The 20,494-nt window shown below is 42.9% G+C and overlaps 1 protein-coding gene across 14 annotated transcripts in view; it reads right to left on the bottom strand.

Moving 5' to 3' along the window:
- Nucleotides 1-20,494, bottom strand: part of Sgip1 (SH3 domain GRB2 like endophilin interacting protein 1) — a 213,435-nt gene that overhangs the window by 96,847 nt on the left and 96,094 nt on the right. For 5 of the 14 annotated variants that reach the window (XM_021199555.2, XM_029540377.1, XM_029540376.1 and 2 more), the window contains 7 exons: nt 19,367-19,430; nt 11,831-11,855; nt 10,701-10,784; nt 8,892-8,963; nt 4,955-5,011; nt 2,850-2,904; nt 1,944-2,119 (listed from right to left, as the gene is read on the bottom strand). In XM_021199555.2, the coding sequence (XP_021055214.1) occupies nt 1,944-2,119; nt 2,850-2,904; nt 4,955-5,011; nt 8,892-8,963; nt 10,701-10,784; nt 11,831-11,855; nt 19,367-19,430 (533 nt within the window). The remainder of the gene's footprint in view (nt 1-1,943; nt 2,120-2,849; nt 2,905-4,954; nt 5,012-8,891; nt 8,964-10,700; nt 10,785-11,830; nt 11,856-19,366; nt 19,431-20,494) is intronic. The other 9 variants (XM_021199559.2, XM_021199561.2, XM_029540378.1 and 6 more) reach the window with 4 other exon arrangements.

The following is a 20,494-nucleotide window of genomic DNA, read 5'->3' as shown; positions in this document are numbered from 1 at the left end:
TGTGTGTGTGTGTGTGTGTGTGTGTGTGTATACACGTATGTGCACTCAGAATGTGCTGTGCCTGTGCTCACCTGTCCCCCAAAAGAGTGTCAAGAACTCATCCCTATTCTGCATATCAAAATTAGAAATATGAGGGAGTGACTCTAGTGAAAGAAAGATTCCCAGTAGAGGGAACAAATCAGAGTGGGACCAGAGAGCAGCCGCCCAGGCTGTGGTGAGTGTCAGCAGCTTTCCTGCTGTAGTCTCAGAGTATGTTCATCTACCTTGTTTCCATGTGTCCTTTCTCATCTCCTCAGGCTTAACCACCTGCTGGCAGCGGCTTACCTTACAGATAGATTCTGAGGAAGCTTCCAGCTTCCAGGCACTGTTCTTGCTGTGCCTCAGTAGCATATCGGGTTGGAAGAAAATGCACCAAGTGATTTGGGCATACATTCATTTCGACACAGTGGATCCCACCTTGCCTAGATTCAGTGGGCTTTTAGCTACATTTCTGGGACCTGAATAGAAAGTCCACTTTCCCACACAGTCATCCTTTTAATTGGGTGGACTTGCCTTCTTCCATCTCCCCATGCGATTTCCGAATACCCACTCAATTTATCATGTCCCACCGAGAAGTGGATATAAACTTGTTTCTGCCATTGAAGAAGATTTTCTTAAAATAAGCAAACAAACAATGACTCAAGAAGTGAAAGGTGAGAAGAAAGGTATTGACTGAACCATGAAAATGAAGTCAGGGGGTAGGCCGGTCACAGTGCTTCCTAGGCTGGGATGTGAGTTAAAATCCATACCTTCCATTGCAGATGAGAAAGAAATGGTATTTCATGCTTTGATTAAGGTAGCAGGTGAATTTATGATGAAAAATTACTGCAAAGTCCATCTGCGATGACTGGGTTACTATTAGCAATCATAATTTTTACAGACAGATGGAATCAATGCCATTGTAAGCACAACAATCTAAGTTTTTTTTTTTTTTTTTTTTTTTCCGAGCAGGGTTTCTCTGTATAGGCCTGGGTGTCCTGGAACTCACTTTGTAGACCAGGCTGGCCTCCAACTCAGAAATCTGCCTGCCTCTGCCTCCCAAGTACTGGGATCAAAGGTGTGAGCCACCACCACCACCCAGCCAACAATCTAAGTTTTTTGATTTTTTTTTCTTTAATCCTGGGAAGACAAAAGTTTATTCTCAAAGGATAAACAATTACAATTGTTTTAAAAAGATTACTTGGGATATTTCTAGAAGCCCCTAGAAAGTGGCATTTATTAACTAAGCTGTTGAGGGGGACGCTCCCTTGAGAAGCCAAGAGAATCTCCTTAGGGAGCCTGCATCTGTGCTCACAGCTATTCTTAGAAAATAATGTTGGCATTTTTCAAACCCCAGGGAGAAAATACTTGAAATATTAGCACTCAGACTCAGCAACTAAAGAAATTAAGTAGTCAGGAGTGGGGAATGGGAGCCCAGATTGTGGGAGAAGACCAGTAAGAATAATATAAACAAGGCAAGAACTCTATGTGGGGTGCCTCAATGCCAAGAGTATTTAAAATGATTTGAGGATAAAATAATGAAGAATGGGAGTTTTAGAAATCTAGTGAGATTTTATTTATTTACTATGATTTTGGAGCATCCCAAGGGGAAGTCTGTTTTAAAAGTAATTTTCTTAGCTTTTGTATATTTTCATGAAGACAGAAATGGCTAGTGAAATTTATGTGAATATATAAAATTTTCCATCATTGGTAAGTTTGGAAGGTCTTTTTGTTATTTTTCGTTGTTTGATTCTTATTAGAAAATAAAAGAAAACACAGTTTCATGTGCCTTTGCTGGTTTGAAGAGCAGGTTAATCAGGGGCTGCAGAGTTCATCAGATTGGACACATGTCATTCTTAGCACATGTGGCAGAACATAGCTCTCTGCCTCACCTGACCAAAGCTTAACATGAAGACTCCACTCACCACAGGCGAAGGGGAAAGTGCGATGTTGCCTATTGAAGCCTTCAGCTCGTCTACAGTCGCTGCGTTCTTCAGGACGTCCTTAGATTGCAAGGGTTTAATCTTGATGTTGAATTTCTTGTGTGACTCTTCTTCCTCTTCAGATTCACTTGAAGAATAAAAGTGCTTTCCTTTGGTAGGTAGAACACAGTTAAAGACACTTAGCTCTTTCTTCTGCTGGGCGGTACGGGTGAGGGCAAGAACAGGGCGACCACCCATCAACAAAGCAAAAGTAACCTCAGGAGGCAGGGAAACAAAGCAAAACCAACAACATTGAGGGAGGAAAAGGTTAAGTTCACTCTCCTCGGAAGCTTACCAAGGACTATGAACTCTGGGGAGCACTGGTCAAAAATCCTACATTTGTGTGTGTGTGTGTGTGTGTGTGTGTGTGTGTGTGTTGAACTTTGTGTATCACACCTAGCTCACAGATAAGAACTCAGGAGATTGCTCATCTCCAGACATGGGACGGCGACTTTAAGGGACACCTCTGAAGAGTCTTCAGGGTTCTGGAGTTGGGTAGAATAAGTCGAGGGTGCTTGAGTCTTTCAGGGAAGAGCTGAAAGAAGAGGGCACTAAAGCTCTCTGCTGCTCACTGTTCATGACACTGGCCATATGAGGGTGCAGCAGGTCATCTGGGGTCACAGTGTGCAGACTGTCCTGCAGCACATTTCCTCCACCCATCACTGTATCTCTCTTCCTCGACTAGATGAGGGCACATCCATGCTTGTCAGCCACCAGGCTGTCCTCAGGGAGAGTTATTCATCTCTGAGACTAAGTATAGGAGCTTTGGTTATTTTGCCACTTTTGTGAGACCTGAATTCAGCTTACTGGCTCCTCAGACAATTTAACACATTTAAAAAGGAAGGATATAGCCTGGTTCTTCAGGTCTGATGCTGTAACCTTCTTCATCTAGCTCAGGTGAGTTCTGTAAGACACAAATGACATACATATACATATTGCATGCATACGTCTATACACACATATATGTAACAGTAATAAAGAATGATTATTCAGTAATTGAGAGGAAGTTGAGGTGTGTGAGGAGCTGGAGGCTAGAACGAGGGTAAATTATGTCATTACAGCACTCCTCTTCACATTCTCAAAAAATAAGGTATAAATGCATGTGAAGCGATTATTATTCCAAAATGACTGAGGAATTGTTTTCCTTCTAGAATCTTCTACTCAAAAATATAGACAAGCCTCTTAGTTTAAGGGGTTGAGGATTTAGCATTTGGAAGTAAATGCTAAGCAGTCTGCGTTTAAATCTTTATTCAAGGATATTAGAAGGACCCCAATGTACGACCCACAGAAGAAAGCACTCTTACCAGGCCTTTCCTACAAGCCACAGACTGTGCTAAGTCACTCTGTTGATTGAAATGCAAACTATTTGCCCTAAGGGAAATTAAAACATATTCTTGGAGAAAAAAAAATTATAGAGAAAATAGCACAATATAGCAATGTTAGGTATTAAAAATGAGGGGATAACAATAGACTAGTTGTCTATTGTTAAGGGGTGCTGCTGGAGCCTTTCAACGTACATAGAGAGGGTAGTGCTGGGGCGTGGGGTTTCTCCACATTGGTGGGAAGAGCCTGGGTTGAGACAACTATGGCAGGAGCAGACACTGTGTGACTCAGATGCTGAAGGTCTAGGTATCCAGAGCAGCATGGCTGGAGATTTCGCTGTACAGTGGGGTGGGCGTGGGGGGGCTGGGCCACAGACCACAGGCGACTGTGCACTAGAGCGGAAACTTTGGCTTACTAGGGCTGCTGAAGTTCTTAGTTACAGTAGAACATGTTGGGGACAGAATGGTAAGGAGACTGGTGGCAGGAGGAAGGATGACTCATTTAAAAGATGTGTGCCAACTCAAGACACGCTTGCTAAGACTGTAGCTCAAGTTTTGGTGATGGGATAGGAAGAACCAAGGCCATCTAGATGAACTGGTTGTCAGTTCTCAGTGATGGAAGGAAAAGAGGAGGGGAGTTTCAAGAAGATTTTAAGGTTTCTATCCTCCAGTCCTGGGAGTCTGACTGCCAGATGAATCTAACAGCAGAGAGTTAATACTTTTAGGGGAAAGCTGGAGAAGATAAAAGGCAGTGTGCATATTGGGGTTCATATATCACATCTTTGCTCCCATTATAAATGTGTGGCACAGTCTCACTGAATAACATGACAACCCCTACTTGGCAAGAAGGAGCTCAATATGTAAAAAGGCAACAGTGTAACCACATGATGTGTCAGCATGAGTCTGACTTTCTTCTTGACTCCATGTGCTTTGAGACTGAATCCTCAGCTGATGAAGGAAAGACAGAGCCCTGCTGAAGTTGGGCTTGGCGAGGCAGCAGTGAGAGATCTCTGATGCAAAAGTGATTTACATGTTCTATACCATTAGAAATCTGAGGGTAGGTTGGATGAACAGGCTGCTATGTTTTGGTTAGTGACCTGTGTGGTAATGGTACTAAGAATTATGGGGAACGCTTAGATCTCAGCCGGGACTCTACCTTCAGTCCCTGAGAATCAACCGTCTTATCGCTTGCCCTGGGAAAAGTTCGTACCATATAGTTTTCATCACATATCCCAGGCTCAGTAGTTAGCTTCTTTGCCTCTACATTCGAAGCTGCTTAGAAAGGGAGCTACCTAGATTTAATACGAGGAAAAGTATGTCTGAATACAACTGTGGGCTTAGCATATTCCTGGAAAGTGCAAGCAATTAGCTCAGAGTCCTAACAACAAAGGCGCCAGGTAACTGCTGTACCTATTGACCATACTCCCACACACATAGCTGGTACTCGGAGAGGCTAGGTCTTGAAGCCAGGTTTGATAGACTCTAGTGCTGTGAACGTCCATCCATCCTAAGCAAGACAGGCATTTCCTAGGGAAGCCTACAGCCTTCTACCAATTTCTATGTCCCGTTATGTACCTAAGTGCTTCAATTCATTTTAAAGTTGTATATAAAGAAAAATATTCTTATACTTACATATCTTTCCCAATCAATTTCTGCATAAAATCCATTTGGTGCCCCATTGCTTTTCTTCTGTAATAAATTTGAAAAATAAATTAGGAGGGAGACATTTAAATGAAAAAAAATATAAACAAAAAACACTTAACTCTTATCTGTAAGATAACTTAGTATGAGCTATCAAAAGACAGATTAGAGCATCTTATGGTAAGAAGGACACTGGTGTAACTGGGCGGTAAATGGAGCTGCCACAGCACTGAACGAGAAGCCTACACACATATTTCACAAGACTGCAAATTAGCTATAGTTAGCATTGAAGGTTTATTCAATCACTGACGAACATAGTGTAGGGTTTACACTATGATTTAATTCTCTGTATCTTGAGGATTAAAATCATATGGATATAAAACAAAAACCTTTGGCTTCTGTGCTGCTGACATAAAATAGTTCCTATATGCTCAGAGTATTCAGCTGAGTCACTAACTGCGGAATTATTTTCACCATGACTCAATTGGTAAAAAACAAATGAGATCAGCTTTAGATTAGTTCGTTCAGCTCCTACTCATTGAAAATTGCGTGGCTACTCTTTCCAAATGGCCCTTCTCATCAAATTACTAAAATATAATTTGAAGATCAAGGGCGAGTTTCTCCTTTCATGCATTCTGTGCTTCCATGAACACACACTGTTGCAAGATGGGAAGGCAGCATGGTTTTGTCTCGATTATCTAAGTTTTATTTTGGCTCACAATTGTGACACACGAACATAAGTACTCGACCAAGGAGGTGGTACCCCCCAAGAGGAAAATAATAAGCTTCTCTATCTTTTCTTTTTCTTTTTCTTTTTTTTTTTTTTTGACAAAAGCACAAATAAGGTTAGAGATGAAGGGTCCATTCAATAACATTCTTGCATTTAGCACACAAAGCAATGCTAAGTCATTGAGCAAAGGCAGACCTCAGAGCAACACATATGGTAATGTACGGGCTTGAGGACAGGGCCTCTCATTTTGCAATCACAAGTAAGGCCTCTAGCTTTACTTGTTGCTGGTAACTATCCGAGTGGACAAGCCGAGGAAGCTTTTCACCTATGTACAGAGGATTTCTAGAAAACCCAGGAGAACTGTCACCAACCATTAACATTTACTGAAGTTGATTGGGCTCTCTAAGAACAGGCTGTGTGCGACTCAGCGAGGGGTAGAGTGCACAGGTGTAAGTGGTGTGCTTCCACTTGCTACAGACTATCCTTGCAAAGAGAGTTCACCAAGCCTTGCATCCAGCTATGTGGGGTCTGTGCTGGTTGCTCTTTTTCCTATTCCGTACAAAGATTACTTGTATGCAGACATCATTTCACTCTTCCCACAGAACTGCCTTTGTGATGTTTGACATTCAGGGGCAGTTTGCTCAATTTGTCAAAGGCCTTTAAAATCCTGCCGCTAGCTCTGCCTGTGTGCATTATGAGAACTTGGTGAACTTTAGGTGTCAATACTCTCTGGGGAAAAGACCTTGCAATTTTCGTATCTATAGTTTCTGCTTTACCAATTTGACTGTATATGGTTTTACTGTAAGATGCTTCCACTCCTCCTAAGAGAGCATATATGATAACTAACCTCAGCACAAAATTGGACATACTAATAGGGAATCAAATAAGCCAAACTGACTCCAGAGACACAAGTCCATGGATACCGTCACCAGTGTAACCCTGCCACCAGTCTGCCTTTCGCTTTTTAATGGTTCCTTCATACAAAGGAGTGCTAGTATAAACTCAAAGAAATTAGATAAATTAAAGACTTCAAAGTTTGTCTAATTCTACAGCTTTCTTCTCTGTTATTATTCTCTGCAATTAAATCTCCCTAAATTCAAGATACTCTACAAGATCATATAAATAAGCTATATGTATATAACATATGTATATGCATGTGTTACTATATATTTTTTCTTGACAACATATATTTAACACTTGCATAAAGAATTTACTAAATGTCTAGATTTGGGCCTAGTAAATGTTCCCTTGTTTCTATGGAAACCAATGGAAGATTGAGACAAAGGAAAACAAAAATCTAAGGGATTTCTTTTTCTCTTATAGCAATATTAAAAACAAATACCAAATTCAAACAACACATCATAACAGTACATTGTTTTGGTAAGATATTCAGCACTGCACACACATGCACACACACATGCACACACACATGCACACACATACCACACACACATGCACACATATATGCACACACACCACACACATGCACACACACATGCAAACACACATGTACAAACACACACCAAACACACATGCACACACATCACACACACATGTACACACACATTCACATACATGCAAACTCACATGCACACACATGCACACACATGCACGTGTACACACGTGCACACACACACACACACACACACACTTTAGTAGAGGAATTGGTAATTTGCTCTCATACATTTATTGCAAAAATTTTTTGTGTGTGTTTGTTTGTTTCTCCAGTGAACAAGGTAAGCCAGGTATTCACTGGGATTTTTCTGGTTAGGCACAAGGGAAAGTAACTCTTGTTTTTAAACATGGCATAGCTCAAAGCTAGCAGATGTATCAGTTTTCAGTGGAAGACATCAAAGCGGGGAGGGATGCAGTGAAGAACCATGACTGGACAGTCGGACCTAAGGTTGATGGCAGCACCTAAATGATGGCTATTTTTCATCTTGGAGTCCGAGTCATATGCACTTTTGTTTTTTTTTTTCCCTTTTCTCTTTTCTAAAACTTTAGCATAATTTTCATAACCTGAGTATTTGACTGTGTCTAAAGGTGACTGATACCCATGGGCATAGTCATTTTGTTTTCATAGGCATTTAACTTTGGATAATGTGAGCAGCTAGAACTGTAGTTCTCATCTTGTGGGTCACAACCCCCTAGGTGTCAGACGACACTGTCTCAGGGTTTAAATATCAGATAGCCCGCACATTACATATTTACATTAGGATTCATAACAGTAGCAAAACTGTAGTTATGGCTTAGAAAATAGCCTTATGGTTGGGGTGGGGGGTGGGGTTCACCAACACGAAGAACTGTATTAAAGGGTTGCAGCATTAGGAAGTCTGAGAACCATCGAGTTAGATCAATAACTATAGTAATGATTTCTCTCAGTTGAGCACTCAACAGTTACATGTTTCGACTGTGAATGCCCCTCCCCCCTTTTTGGTGAGGTCAGCTTACAGTAATACAGTGATCTTAAAAATATGTGATATACTGTCAAATGTTATCATCTCTCCTCCTAAATAGACTTAAGTCACTTTGTAAGGAATCTCACAAGACATCACTCTCCAATGACGTTCCCTGTAAACATGAAAACACTCTCCATGCTGCTCTGTATGTACCCGCTAGATAGGAGGGCTATACAGTATTTGAAACATGGTGTGTGTGACCAAGGGACTGAATTTTAAATAGCCTCCTAGAGCTACACAACTGTAGTCAATGCATAGCTTGGCCCAGGATCAGCATCTTTGACTCCAGATTTCTTGGTCAAGATTACTGGTTTCCACAGGACAGGATCCTGCCAAACTCCTGATATTATTGATAACAGAGTTCGTATTTATTTTACCAAGTGCAATCTAACTCGAATTGCAGATTGATATTTGTACTATATAGTCAAAATCATCTTTACAGATACCAGATTCTTTTAAAAAAAAAAAAAAACCTGGAAAGTTTAAACCCTTGCCCTTTGCCTAAGACCAAAGACAACGCAAATCTTTAGTCTTGATTATTCTCTTAACAGAATCCTCAGACATCAGCATGCCATGTTTGAATGGTTGATTTAAAACCTGGACCTGGCTAGTCAAGAAGTCATCTGGAGTTACCTTGTCGACTGAATAGGGATACTGTACTTTCCAGAGTTGAAGTGGGGATTTCCCTCACTGTTTCTACAACCCCTCGGAAATGTGAAGCTGAAGTCTGTGTCCTTACCGAAGCTTTCTTCCCTCCTTCCCGCGCACACTCTGCTTTGCTATGGTAGGGTGGCTCGTGTGGGCTGGGCTGCTGGAATTGATTGTTTTCATGTAGAAAAAAGTTGTTAAAGGATCTGTTTGTTCTTCAAGACACATAAAGAATCACACGGAGTCAGCAAACATATCACAGAAGAGACAACCTCTAGACCAAATTGTTCAGCCCACCAATCGTGGCAGGGTTCTGTAAGCAGAGAGCGGACTTTGGGGCCCATAATGAGGCTCTATTCAGCAGGCCAGTTTGGCTAAGCCAAGAGAGGAAGTGGGAAGGAGGGAGATGGGCTGGGGCACCAGGGGCCATTTGGATCCTCATTCAGATGGCACTTAGCCCATGAATAGAGAATAGACACCAAGACAATGCAGAAAGGAACTGGGCAGTTTCTGATTGCATTTCTAATCTGTGAACGTAAAACCTAGCACCCCCCCCCCCCATCAAACAAAGCCTTTCGAAAGGTCAACAAAGAGTGACAGGGCTCACAGAGGGCAATTCCAGAACTGTGCCCTTTCCTGCCTGCAAGTTTAGAGACAAGCAGAGCAGATCTCACAGCCAGGGGACTCTGACCCTGGTACCCCAGTGCAGTGTTGAGAATTAGAACCCCTTAGGGAAAGTTGCAGTTACTCTGCAGCAATTAGAGTTTGTCTCTGGGTTAGAACGTGTTGTCACACACAGCTCCCTGAGGTCTAGACGTTGTGACAAACAGCTCTGCCAAGGATGGATGGGCATACACTCAGCCAGTGAGCAGCAAGACACACCCACCTTCACACCATGCAGCCCTGCCATGCAGCCTCATCAGTGATGGGCTCCATAGGAGTCTGAGAAACAATCTAAACATGGCCATATCGAAGCTTCGGCTTGGACTCTTCGGTTTCCGACTTGTTTACAAGCTCAGCTCACCCGTAGTGAATCTCACTTGTGAGAGTACAATCACCGCCAGCTCTCGGCCTTGAACAAGCAATCAGCGGCTCTGGAAGCTGTCTCAATCATGTCAAAGTGGTTTCAGCCCACAGATTCAAGGGCTTAGAAAATCATTTTGAGTTTAGAAGTTCAGGCTGAGATGTCTACAGATTAATATTAGACATATCTACGCTAGCCCACACCAGGCCTCCGAATTTGGTGGTCAAGTGTTTGGGAGAAATTTGAACATTTTCCAATAGAGCTTATAGCTAAATTATAATTTCCAGTGATCTATAAAGGCGAACCTCCTTTTTCAGAGAAAATGCACTTTTTCTGAAGGTGGCCTTTTCTAGAATAGGGTTGTTTTATTTCTGGAAAAAATAAAATTAAATAATTCCTTCTTCTTATGAGCATTTTTATTTATGGCATTTCTAACTAACAACAGGGAGGACACAAACTGCTAATAAATGATTTTACAGGACTTGGGATGATGTAAAGAGAACTCAGGGAGATCTGGATGGCATCGTGCCCATGCCTGCAACACATGTTCATGGGCATCTTCAACATCAGCTGCCATGGTACATATCCCAGCAGATATGTAAACTGGGCTCCTTAGAGAGCAGAGACTAGTGAGTTAGCCATGGGACCTCAGAGATGATGAGCAGGAGGGACTGGGAGGGGGGTAGGCGAGGGGGGTGGAGGAGGAGAAAAAAAAAGACAAGACTAAGAGAGTGGGAGAGTGAGAGAAGCCAGGAGCATCAACTCAACAAGGGCACTGGAGGTGACAGAGCCTGGTAGAGGCATAGACGGGAGGACAGAGGACCCGGGGAGAGGAGCAAGCTGGAAGCAGAGAGAAGACACAGAAGCAGAGAGTACCTGAGACAGAGTTAAGGAGAGGGCTCTGAGCCAGAAGCAAGAGGTGAGGAGAAGCTGGGTCTTCTGGGCCTTTTTTTTCCCCTGCTGAATAGAGCCTTGATTATAGAGGTACCCGAAGTCTGATCAATTTCATTCTATTTCTTAAAAAGAACATTTCATAGCAAGATCACATGAATGCAAAAGGCACCCCAAAGCTGAAAACTCTTAATCCAGAAGTAGGAGAAAAACTCCTGCGGTGGCTTCAAGCACCCCATTAGGTAGACTATTGTAAAGAGCAGTTTTTAAATATATATATATTTTAATTGCCAGGTTTATTTTAGTTCTTATTCTGGCCCGGGGAGCTTAATGTGTGTCCATTTCCCCCGAGTAACAGCTGTTCTTTTGAACTCTCTGAATAGGCATCTGATTAGATGGGGAAGGAAGTCATTTTGGGAGCTAGAGCAGACTCCCGTTAAGTCTGATGTCTAAGCTGGCATATCCCAGACCTCTTTAAAAACCAAGAAATCTGGCAGCCTCCTAGGAGTCACTTTCTGTTAAATTGAAGCCCAGTGGATACATTTTTGCTCCTTCTGGCTGTAAAATTCAGGCATAAGTAGTTTTAAGACTGTTCCCTATTTCTGAATTTAATATAGAAAATGTATTTGCAGCCCAGCTACTCAAGGGAAAAGTTTCCTTCAGTTTTATGGGGAAGCTGCTCCTTTATGACCGTGGTGCCATTGGAGAAGAACATTCTCACATAATGAGCTTTAAGTCACTGAACTGGAGATGGGAACAGCCCCTGTACCAACCATCCAGCTGTTTTTAAATTTATATTTTATTATTATTTTTTTTTATCTTTTGACTTGCTATCTCCCTGGCTAGTTTGCTTGTGTGCTCTGGGGCTGAGTTTTAGGGAAGTGCAATATATAAATTCTAACTTGACGAAGACCACATGTATATCTCATGCACATTTACTAGAGAGAATTAAAATAGTTGACTTTTTGAAACGAGGAGGAAAGAAGAAGGAGAAGGAAGAGAAGGAGAAGAAAGGAGAAAAAGAGGAAGCAGAGAGGGTAGCTGGTCTTGCAGAAATTTAAGCATAGCGGATATTGCGGTGCAAGCTCACTAAAAATGGTCGTTTTAATACTTACCATTCCATCTCTGTCTGGCGAGCCTCTGCAAGAGAAAGAAATTGATAGCAGTTATGAAAAAGAATCCCTCTGGCTGCAGTGACTAAAGAACCATTAGTCATTACCTGCATCCCCTGTGTATTCCCAGTGCCCTGCAAACCTCACTAAGGAAGGAAACAAACAACCCATCACGCTGCGTGACATCTGAGTGTGAGGTGGACACGTGTGTCAGGCAGCGATCGATATTCCCAAAAGGAACTGAAGTCCAAAGGCACGCATTGGCAGTGACGGAGCTTGTTCCACACAATTCATGAGTCTGGACCGTTCTTTCTGCAAGGACTTATTTTATTTTAAATTCTGTGTATATGGGTATGACTGTGTGCGGGCACGTGCACGTGCACGTGTGAGTGCGAGTGCCCAGAGAGGCCAGAGAGTGTGTCAGCTCCCCCGGAGTTGGAGTTACAGATAGTTGTGAGCCACCTGCCATTAGTGCTGGGAGCTAAACTGGGTCGTCTGCATGAGTCTGCACGAGCAGTATTTGCTCGTAGCGGCTGAGCTAGCTCTCCTGTCCCCTTGCCTCATTCTTGCTGGCTTCACTTAGATCTATCATAAAACATGGAAACTGACAGGTGTGTGCTCCTTTAACTTTCTCCTGTGAGTGACTCTGAATTGTCTTTTATGAAGTTAAAGCTTTTGTGGTAGTTTCCAACCCGTTTGAGCATCTGTACCGTCCCTTTCAAATATAGGACAGGAAATGGAGGTTGAAATTGTGCTAAGTGGCGCCCTCTGCTGCTGAATCCTAGGGTAGCGGTTCTGTGATGGTGACCTGCTGCGATGCGCAAGGGCTTCAGAGTAAATGAACCTGGAGGTTCAGATCTTGCCATTTCTAAATTCTGTCATCTTGAACTCCTTATCCAACCTGATAGCACAAAGAGTGAACAAATTCTAGTTCCTGACAGATGTTAAGCATTCAAGTGTTGATTTTACTTTCTTTTCTTATCCATTGACATTTCTTGATCGGGAACACAAACTACCCACTTCCAGCCACACTGTGTGTAATACAGTGAAAGCAAGTTATTTTTCTTGCTACAGGTGGAAACTGTACTGGCTAAGCGAGGGAAGGTGTAGTGGTTTAAATGACACGCCTCCTCATAGTCTCAGATTGAATACTTAGCAGAACTGTTGGGGTAGGCTCAGGAGGCGTGGTCTTGCTGGAGGAAGTACGTCACTGAGGGCGGGGCTTTGGGGTTTACACTATTCCTAGTACCCTCTCTGTTTCCTGCTTTTGGTTCAAGATGGAAGTACGCTGGTTCCTCCTCCTGCTACCTTTGTTCTGCCAGCATGTACACTAATTCTTTAGAACCATAAGCTCAAGTAAAGTCTCCTGTAAATTGTTCTGGTCATGGCCATTTTTGCAATGCCACTAATACGGAGAGAGGGAAGCGAGAAGGTAGTCACTGTTACATGGGAACATGGTTTTAGTAGTGTAACACTTTTAGTAAGGAATTTAAAGGTGTTACACTATTAGCAAGAACTAGAATGTAGAGCCTAGTTTTATTTCGGAAAGACTGAGGTATTTTTATTTCATGAGTATGGGCATTTTGGTTGCATGTCTATGTACCTTGTGCATGCCTGGTGCCTGTGGAAACCAGATGACATTATTGAACCTCCTAGAACTGGAGTTACAAATGGTCGTGGATCTCCATGTGGTTGTTTTCCAGATCCTTAACTGCTGAGCCATTTCTCCAGCCCTGGTCAGCTAAGTTGATGCCATTTACATTAAAGTCATTACAGAGCAATCTCTAGTAATTCCTCTTGTGCTGTTGGCTATTTTTCTGGTTTGTTGGAGTATTAGGTGTTCTTTTCTTTCTCCCCAGTAAGGATAAGGGGCTACTGTGTGATCACAGAGGGTCCCCACTTCCCTCTATTTCTATCATCATCATCATCATCATCATCATCATCATCACCATCACCATCAACATTCTTTCCTGTGCTCCTGTGGTTGGGATGATTTTTTTCCCACCCTTTGTATCACAGTCTTGTGAGTGTTTCCTTCAGTGCTGGTGTGGTTGCCATGAATTGCCTTAACGGTGCTTGTTTGGAAATGCCCTAAGTTCTCCATCAGTTTTAAAAGACTGCTCTGCTAAATATAGCAGACTCTTTGGCAGTTACTTCCTGTTGGGGCTTGAAGCATATTCCATGCATCCCTGGTTTTTAAACGATCTGGCATGAGTTTGTTGTGTTTGCCTTTGTGGATTAGTGAGTGATCAAGGGGGTAAGGCCCATTGTGGGCGGTGCCATCCCTGGACTGGTAGTCTCGGGTTCTATAAGAGAGCAAGCTGAACAAGCAAGGGGAAGCAAGCCAGAAGTAACATCCCTCCATAGCCTCTGCATCAGCTCCTGCTTCCTGACCTACTTGAGTTCCAGTCCTGTCTTCCTTTGGTGGTGAACAGCGGTGTGGAAATGTAAGCGGAATAAACCCTTTCCTCCCCAACTTGCTTCATGGTCACGATGTTTTGTGTAGGAATTGAAAACCCTGACTAAGACAGTATTCTACATTCCTATTGTTCATATGCCCACTTCTCTAGTGAAATTTTCTGCTTTAACCTCATGGACTAGATTGTCTATGCCTTTTGTCTCTTGAACATGGGCCAGTCTTTGGAAGACTTGGTCATATTTATTCATTTACTTTCCTTCTCATATGACTGATCTCCTTCTCCAAACTTGGTAAGCTTTCTTCCACGCATCCTTGTTTGTTGATGACTCTTATTTCCAACGTTTCTTTTTTGTTTCCTTTTTTCTTCAAAATCTGACTTCCTCCGTGTTTCTGAAGATTTCTTCCACACCACTCACCATCATTACCTTGGCTTACTTTCTCACGTAGGTCCTAAGCTCACTTTCTTTTTTTTTTTTTTTTTTTTTTTTTTTTTTTTACTTATCTACTGGATGAGGCCTCTATGTTTAACAGCAAGAGTCTGAAGTCTTCTGGCATTCTAGCTACAAGATGGTGCTGCTGTTTTTGAGTTCTGAGCTTGTAAAAGTACTAGAGTAGCCTGATTTTCCATGTGGTTTCTGTTTTCTTGATTTTTTTTTTTTTTTTTTGTACATTTATTGGGATCTTTATGAACTCCAGGTTTTAATTTGTCCTTTCTTTTCACTTTTTTGTTTGATGTAATTTACGGGAGTCTTCTGATCTAATGGTTTTTGCTTGGATTTCTCCCTCATTACAATTTTTTGGGTGAAGCAAACTACATATACAAACATGGCGATTTATGGCAATCTTGTTATACATACAGAATAAAAACGAAACAAACAAAACCAACCAACCAAAAACTTGTGTCCCCAGTAGGGTTCAGATCAGAGTCAGGGACACCAGGCTACTTTAAGAAAAAAAAATGCAGTTTACAGTGTTTTAGAGCTGTATGAACTAATAGTTAAGAAGTAAAAGGGGCTGGTGTTGATGATGCATGTCTTTAATGCCAACTCTTGGGAGGTAGAGGCAGGTGGAGCTCTGTGAGTTTGAGGCCAGCTTGGCCTACAGAGTGAGTTCCAGGACAATCAAGGCTACACAGAAATTCCCTGTCTGGAAAAACAAACAAGCAACCCTCTCCCTCTACAAAAAACAAAAAAGAGAAGGAGGAGGAAGAAAAAGAGAAGAAGAGGAGAAGGAAGAGGAGGAAGGAGGAGGAAGAAGAGGAGGAGGAGGAGAAGGAGAAGGAGGAAAGATTTTTCAGGGAGCGATGTGAGCTATGGGAGAGGCCCAGTATGTGAGTTAGAAGTGTGAGGACTAATAAGAGAAACTACAAAGGAAAAGACTCAGGAAAAGAGATGTAAAACCCTGTTCCAGCAAGATCCAGACCAAAAGGAACTATGTAATAGAGATGAAAAGGTGTGAATTAAAATAACAAGGAGAAATAAAGTGAACCGGGAAGTATACCATTAGCTTGCACTTTTCTTAGGCGGGATCACATGGCTGCCCCCATTTCTTTGTTAGTTTTTTTCTTGTAGCTGTCTCTAAGGTGGGGATGTCCTCCCTTGCGAGTGAGTGTTGGTGCTGGACACAGCTTTCTGTTGGACTGCCCTAATGGGGGACTGCAAGCCAGCTAATCCTACCTCCTTCCGGTGTGCTTCGGATGCCTGCTTTCCATTCAGGCAGTTGGTGTTTAGGAGGCCCTGGCAGGCTCGTGTTTGTTTACCTATGCTGCTGGACATTCTTTTCCCTTGGGGTTCCTGGCCTTGACCCACACAGTCTGAAAATGCATTCACGGGCTGGGCAGGACCGGGCCTGGGTCAGCACAGTTCTTGTGTTCCCATGCTGCTGCTCATCTATGGCCTTCCACACATTCTCCAGGACAGCCGCTTGCAGTGCTTTAGGCTCCCGCTGGTGACTCAAAGCAGTTCTCCATGGTGGCTGCTTCAGGCTGCTTCCAGTCGGAGGGTTCTGTGGATCTCATTGGCTCTTGCTTCTTTCTATATACTGCCTTTCTTTTCTTTTGTGCACACTCTCCAGCTGCCCTCTGTGAGTTTCTGACATTCCTCTGTTCTTTCACTTTCAGAATTCACCATTTTCTACACAATGCCAAATTTATATTGCATTCCATAAGAGAATCAATCAAGCCTTAGACCTGTACTTCATTTTACTAAGTTTTCTTCTTAATGAGATACTTTATATTGGATACATTCTATTTTAAACCTCATTATTCACCATCTTTGTGTGGCCTCTAATTTTAAATGTTGGTTTCCTGGAACTGTTGCCATTTCTCTTTAATTGTCTGGGTTACAGATCTTTCTCATCTTTTCTAGAGCAGGGTTCTGTTCTCAGCCTTGCTTACATCATGGCCTTCTGCAACTCGCTAACCCCTGCTGGCACTGATGTCTCATCTCTAGAAGTGAGGTATTGTTACTGACCTTATTGAATTATGTGAAAATGAAGGATAACAGGGCAGTCACATATTCTGCCACTTAGCAAGGCCCTCCCTCCCTTCCTCTCTCCATCAGCCTTTCTAATGATGATCAAATCAGGAAGCTCTGGTTTTTGCCCCACTCTCTCTGAGGAGGTTCAATCAGTTGAAGTTGATGCTGGCTGCGACCCTAGCGTTGCCTAGCAACCCTAAGCAGGTTGCAACAATTCTGAAAAAGGCTGGGCATCAACAAGGTCTCACGGATTGGAGGCTAACATAAGGATTATCTAAAGCTGGAGGGACAGCGCACTGCCAGAGTGGTCTAGGAACCCTTTTGTGTGGATGGTTCCTTTTCCAAGTATGATCTGTGATTCAATTAGAGAACAGGGGTTCATGAAAACAAAAGCTTCCCCAAGACAGTCTGTGCTTTAGCCATCGCTGTTGGGGGGGGGGGGAGCCAGGTTATTAATTTGCTCTCCTGTAACTCTGTACTCATGAGAAGTAAAGGCGCTTGAGACTTTATAAAGTAATGCCTCATTAGAAGACCTCAGAGAGACACTGGACATCCGAGGCAAAGTCATGAGGAATAACTTACTTTTTAATAGACTTGGCAATGTGGAAGAAGTGCTTTGGCTACATGCAAATTAGTGGAGCTTGCCCTGGGGCTCATTTAGCTCCCCTCCCCCTCTCTCTTTCTCTCTCTCCCTCTCTCTTTTCTTCTCCCTCTCCTTCTCTTTGCCACTCTCCCCCCCGCCCCCGTGTGCATGTGTGTGATTTTTTAACAAATCTTTTTAGCCTTTCTCAGACACCCCAGATCCCTGGTCTACTTCCAGAGGGGCCTTCACAGCAGCATGTTTGTCTTCTGCTGTGATGCTCTTTGGAAATTCTCTCAACACAAGGCACATAGGAGATGTTGGCGGGTGTGGCGACAGCTCAGTGTGCGGCCTTCTAGGGGACATGGACTTCACCTCATAGAAAGCTCACTGTCACAGGTAAGGAAACTGAGGCCAAGTAAATGCATGATTTCCAAGGTCTGAAGACTCCTGACTGAGCTGGGGCAAGAACACAGACAGGTATCCAAGGGAGAGTAAGGGATGTATTTTATTTTGATGCTTAATATTTAGAAAATGGCAAACTTATCAAGAAGCATTATAAAGTATTAGATGCTCAGGAAAAAAAAAAACATTCCTAACTTAATCATTTAGAAATTGCTTCAGGACCACAGTAAATATAATTTCCAAGAAATATTTACCAAAAGAGGAAGCGTGAACTGTAACGAGCCAATGTGTGACACTGGCCCTGTCCTGATGCCCGCTACCTTTCCCACCTCTCTGCTTTTGCTTTTTTTCATTCTGTTTGTGTAAAAGAAAGTCCCTCATCCTTTAGAAAGCTGGACTCAATATCCTCCTGCCAGGAAGCATCAGGCCAAATGTGGACTTTCTTACCTTCAACTTTCTCTGAAATTCCATATGAATTGCTCACGAGGAGCTAACTCATCACTACCAGTTTACACCACTCAGAAGAGCAGTCACAGCTGATGCTTATTAAATATGAAGGAGCCCACTAGGCACTTTACACGGTGCCTCTAGATGCAGGAAAGAGTTTTAATTTGTGTAATACTTTATTGACTAAATTTTATATTCTTGCATGGAAGGACACAAGAAAATGCTAACTGTCCTATGACAAGATTTATATTGAATTAAAGTGAAAATTAAAGGCTTGAAGACGAAACTAATGGATTGTGTTCACCTCTTCACACATAGCTGTGATTTTTCTCTATTGTTCTTTTTCATGTACGCTGGGTGAAGGATTCTGCTGGAGTCCATTCTGATGGAATGGAATGGAATCTCAGAGCGGCAGGCCCTCGCAGACCTGCACGTTCACCTCCTTACAGCCAGCTCTGGCTGCTTGCTGCTATTCTCCTCTCACTGAGCTAGACCGAGAGTCCATGCTCCCGGCCAGGGACGATGTTACTAAAATTCGTGTCAGGGCCAGCATCAAAATGAACGCTCCATATGGTTAAATAAGAACCAAGTGAACGTGTTATGCTGCTTAACACTCCTCAGGGTCTACTCTCCCGGGGGACACAGGGAATCCAATTTCTTGGGCAGGATCACTTAGCTACATCAAAGCAAGCCTATATTTGTTTTGGCATTGGTTTCTTACTGGCAGTGAAATGAATTGAGCTTCCTGTCCATACGGTTCTGCCTACCCAGTCTTAGGATCTCAAATAAGAGCTTTGGGGTATCATCTAGGGGTCATGTTAGGGTGAATCTGCCTACATAGGTATTATGTTGTTCTCTTGGGATCTCATACAGATAACTCTAGAAGTGTAACTGGGTGTTTTTTCGTTTTTCCTTTTTACTTCTACAAATGTAATAATCACATTTTCTGCCCCTCTGCTCGGAAGTAACAGATTAGATATGAGAAATACATGATACAAAAAAATTGAGCCCGTGATGAAAAAATGTCTACCTTTTAAAGGCACAAATCTAAGTATCTATGATGAACAGTGGCAGTTGACCCAGAAATGGGGAAAGCCCAGAAAACCAAACAAATGAGCATATGCTATCAGAAGAGCCTTTGGGGCACTCGTTAAACATCAACGTCCGTGACTTAGACTGAAGCCCAGAGGGGCAAACTCTAAGGTACGTACGTAGAGTCAGTGTCTTTTTCTTTCTTCCGTATTCCAAAGGCCTTCCTTGTACGTTTTTTCAGTCCTGTGGCAAAAAAAAAAAAAACCAGCAAATGATCAGAAAACAATCAGCAGACGAGGCGAATGTATCAGGGAAGGTGCAGCCAGACCTGGTACAGTGAACACTGCTCTAGCGCCCCTGAGGCTGGGGCGTTTCTAACCCAGGGCCCCTTCTTTGCTACAGACTAAGTTTAAGATCAGTTTGGGCAACTTTTCGATTTCTTTTGTCTCAAAGATTTAAAAAAAAAAAAAAAGTAAAGAAAAAAAAAAAAAAGACTGGGGTACTAGGGACAAGGCTCAGTGGCTGAGCACTTGCCTGGCACAGGCCAGGCCCTAGGGGTTCAATCCCCAGTACTAAAGAGAATAAGGGAAGGTGCCACATAGCTCTTAACTTTGCATGGAGTAGTGTCAGCATATGCATATGCGCGTGAATGTGGGAGTGTGATTCATTGTTGAGGTTCCAACAGGTGTTTGTGAGCCCCCGGGAGGGAGGTTCTTAGACTCCTAAGCAACAGAAGGATGCTGTGCCCAAGGATGCTGTGCCTGGGAAAGATCGCAGGCTTTTCTTAGATTACTGTCATCCATCAGTAAGATCAAGACTTTGCCAAGAAGTGGAGTCACAGACTTAGAATAGCCATTTCCAGGGTGGGTCCTGAAATGCAGAGAACATGAGCCATACTAGAAGAGCTATGCACACCCTGCTCCCCATCTCTCACTCCATATTCCTCTCTCATCTTCAGAATCATGGCCAAGCTGGGATATTAACTATTTTCTGGACACACCCAACACTGCAACTCCAGCATCTCTTCTGCAGCATCCTCATCTCTGGTTGAAACTCACTGTTTATTTTGTCAGTGATCAGAACTGCAATTCATCCTTGGAGGTCGGGCCCCAATACCGCGTGCCGATAGGACCTATACCAGTCTTAGTGAAGCTCTTGTGTGAATCGTACATTAGTGGTGCCACTCATCCGAAATTCCAGATTCTCTGGTGACTGTGAGCTCCCGCCTCCCAGCCTAGATTCCAGACTGTCTGGTTAGCCTGTATGCCCACCCCATTCCCATCTGACTGCCCATCTTTTAGAGTGGA

This window comes from Mus pahari, chromosome 6 (assembly GCF_900095145.1).
Source record: "Mus pahari chromosome 6, PAHARI_EIJ_v1.1, whole genome shotgun sequence".
NCBI lineage: Eukaryota > Metazoa > Chordata > Mammalia > Rodentia > Muridae > Mus > Mus pahari.
The sequence above is the reverse complement of the archived record's forward strand: the minus strand, read 5'-3'. Positions and strand labels throughout refer to the sequence as shown.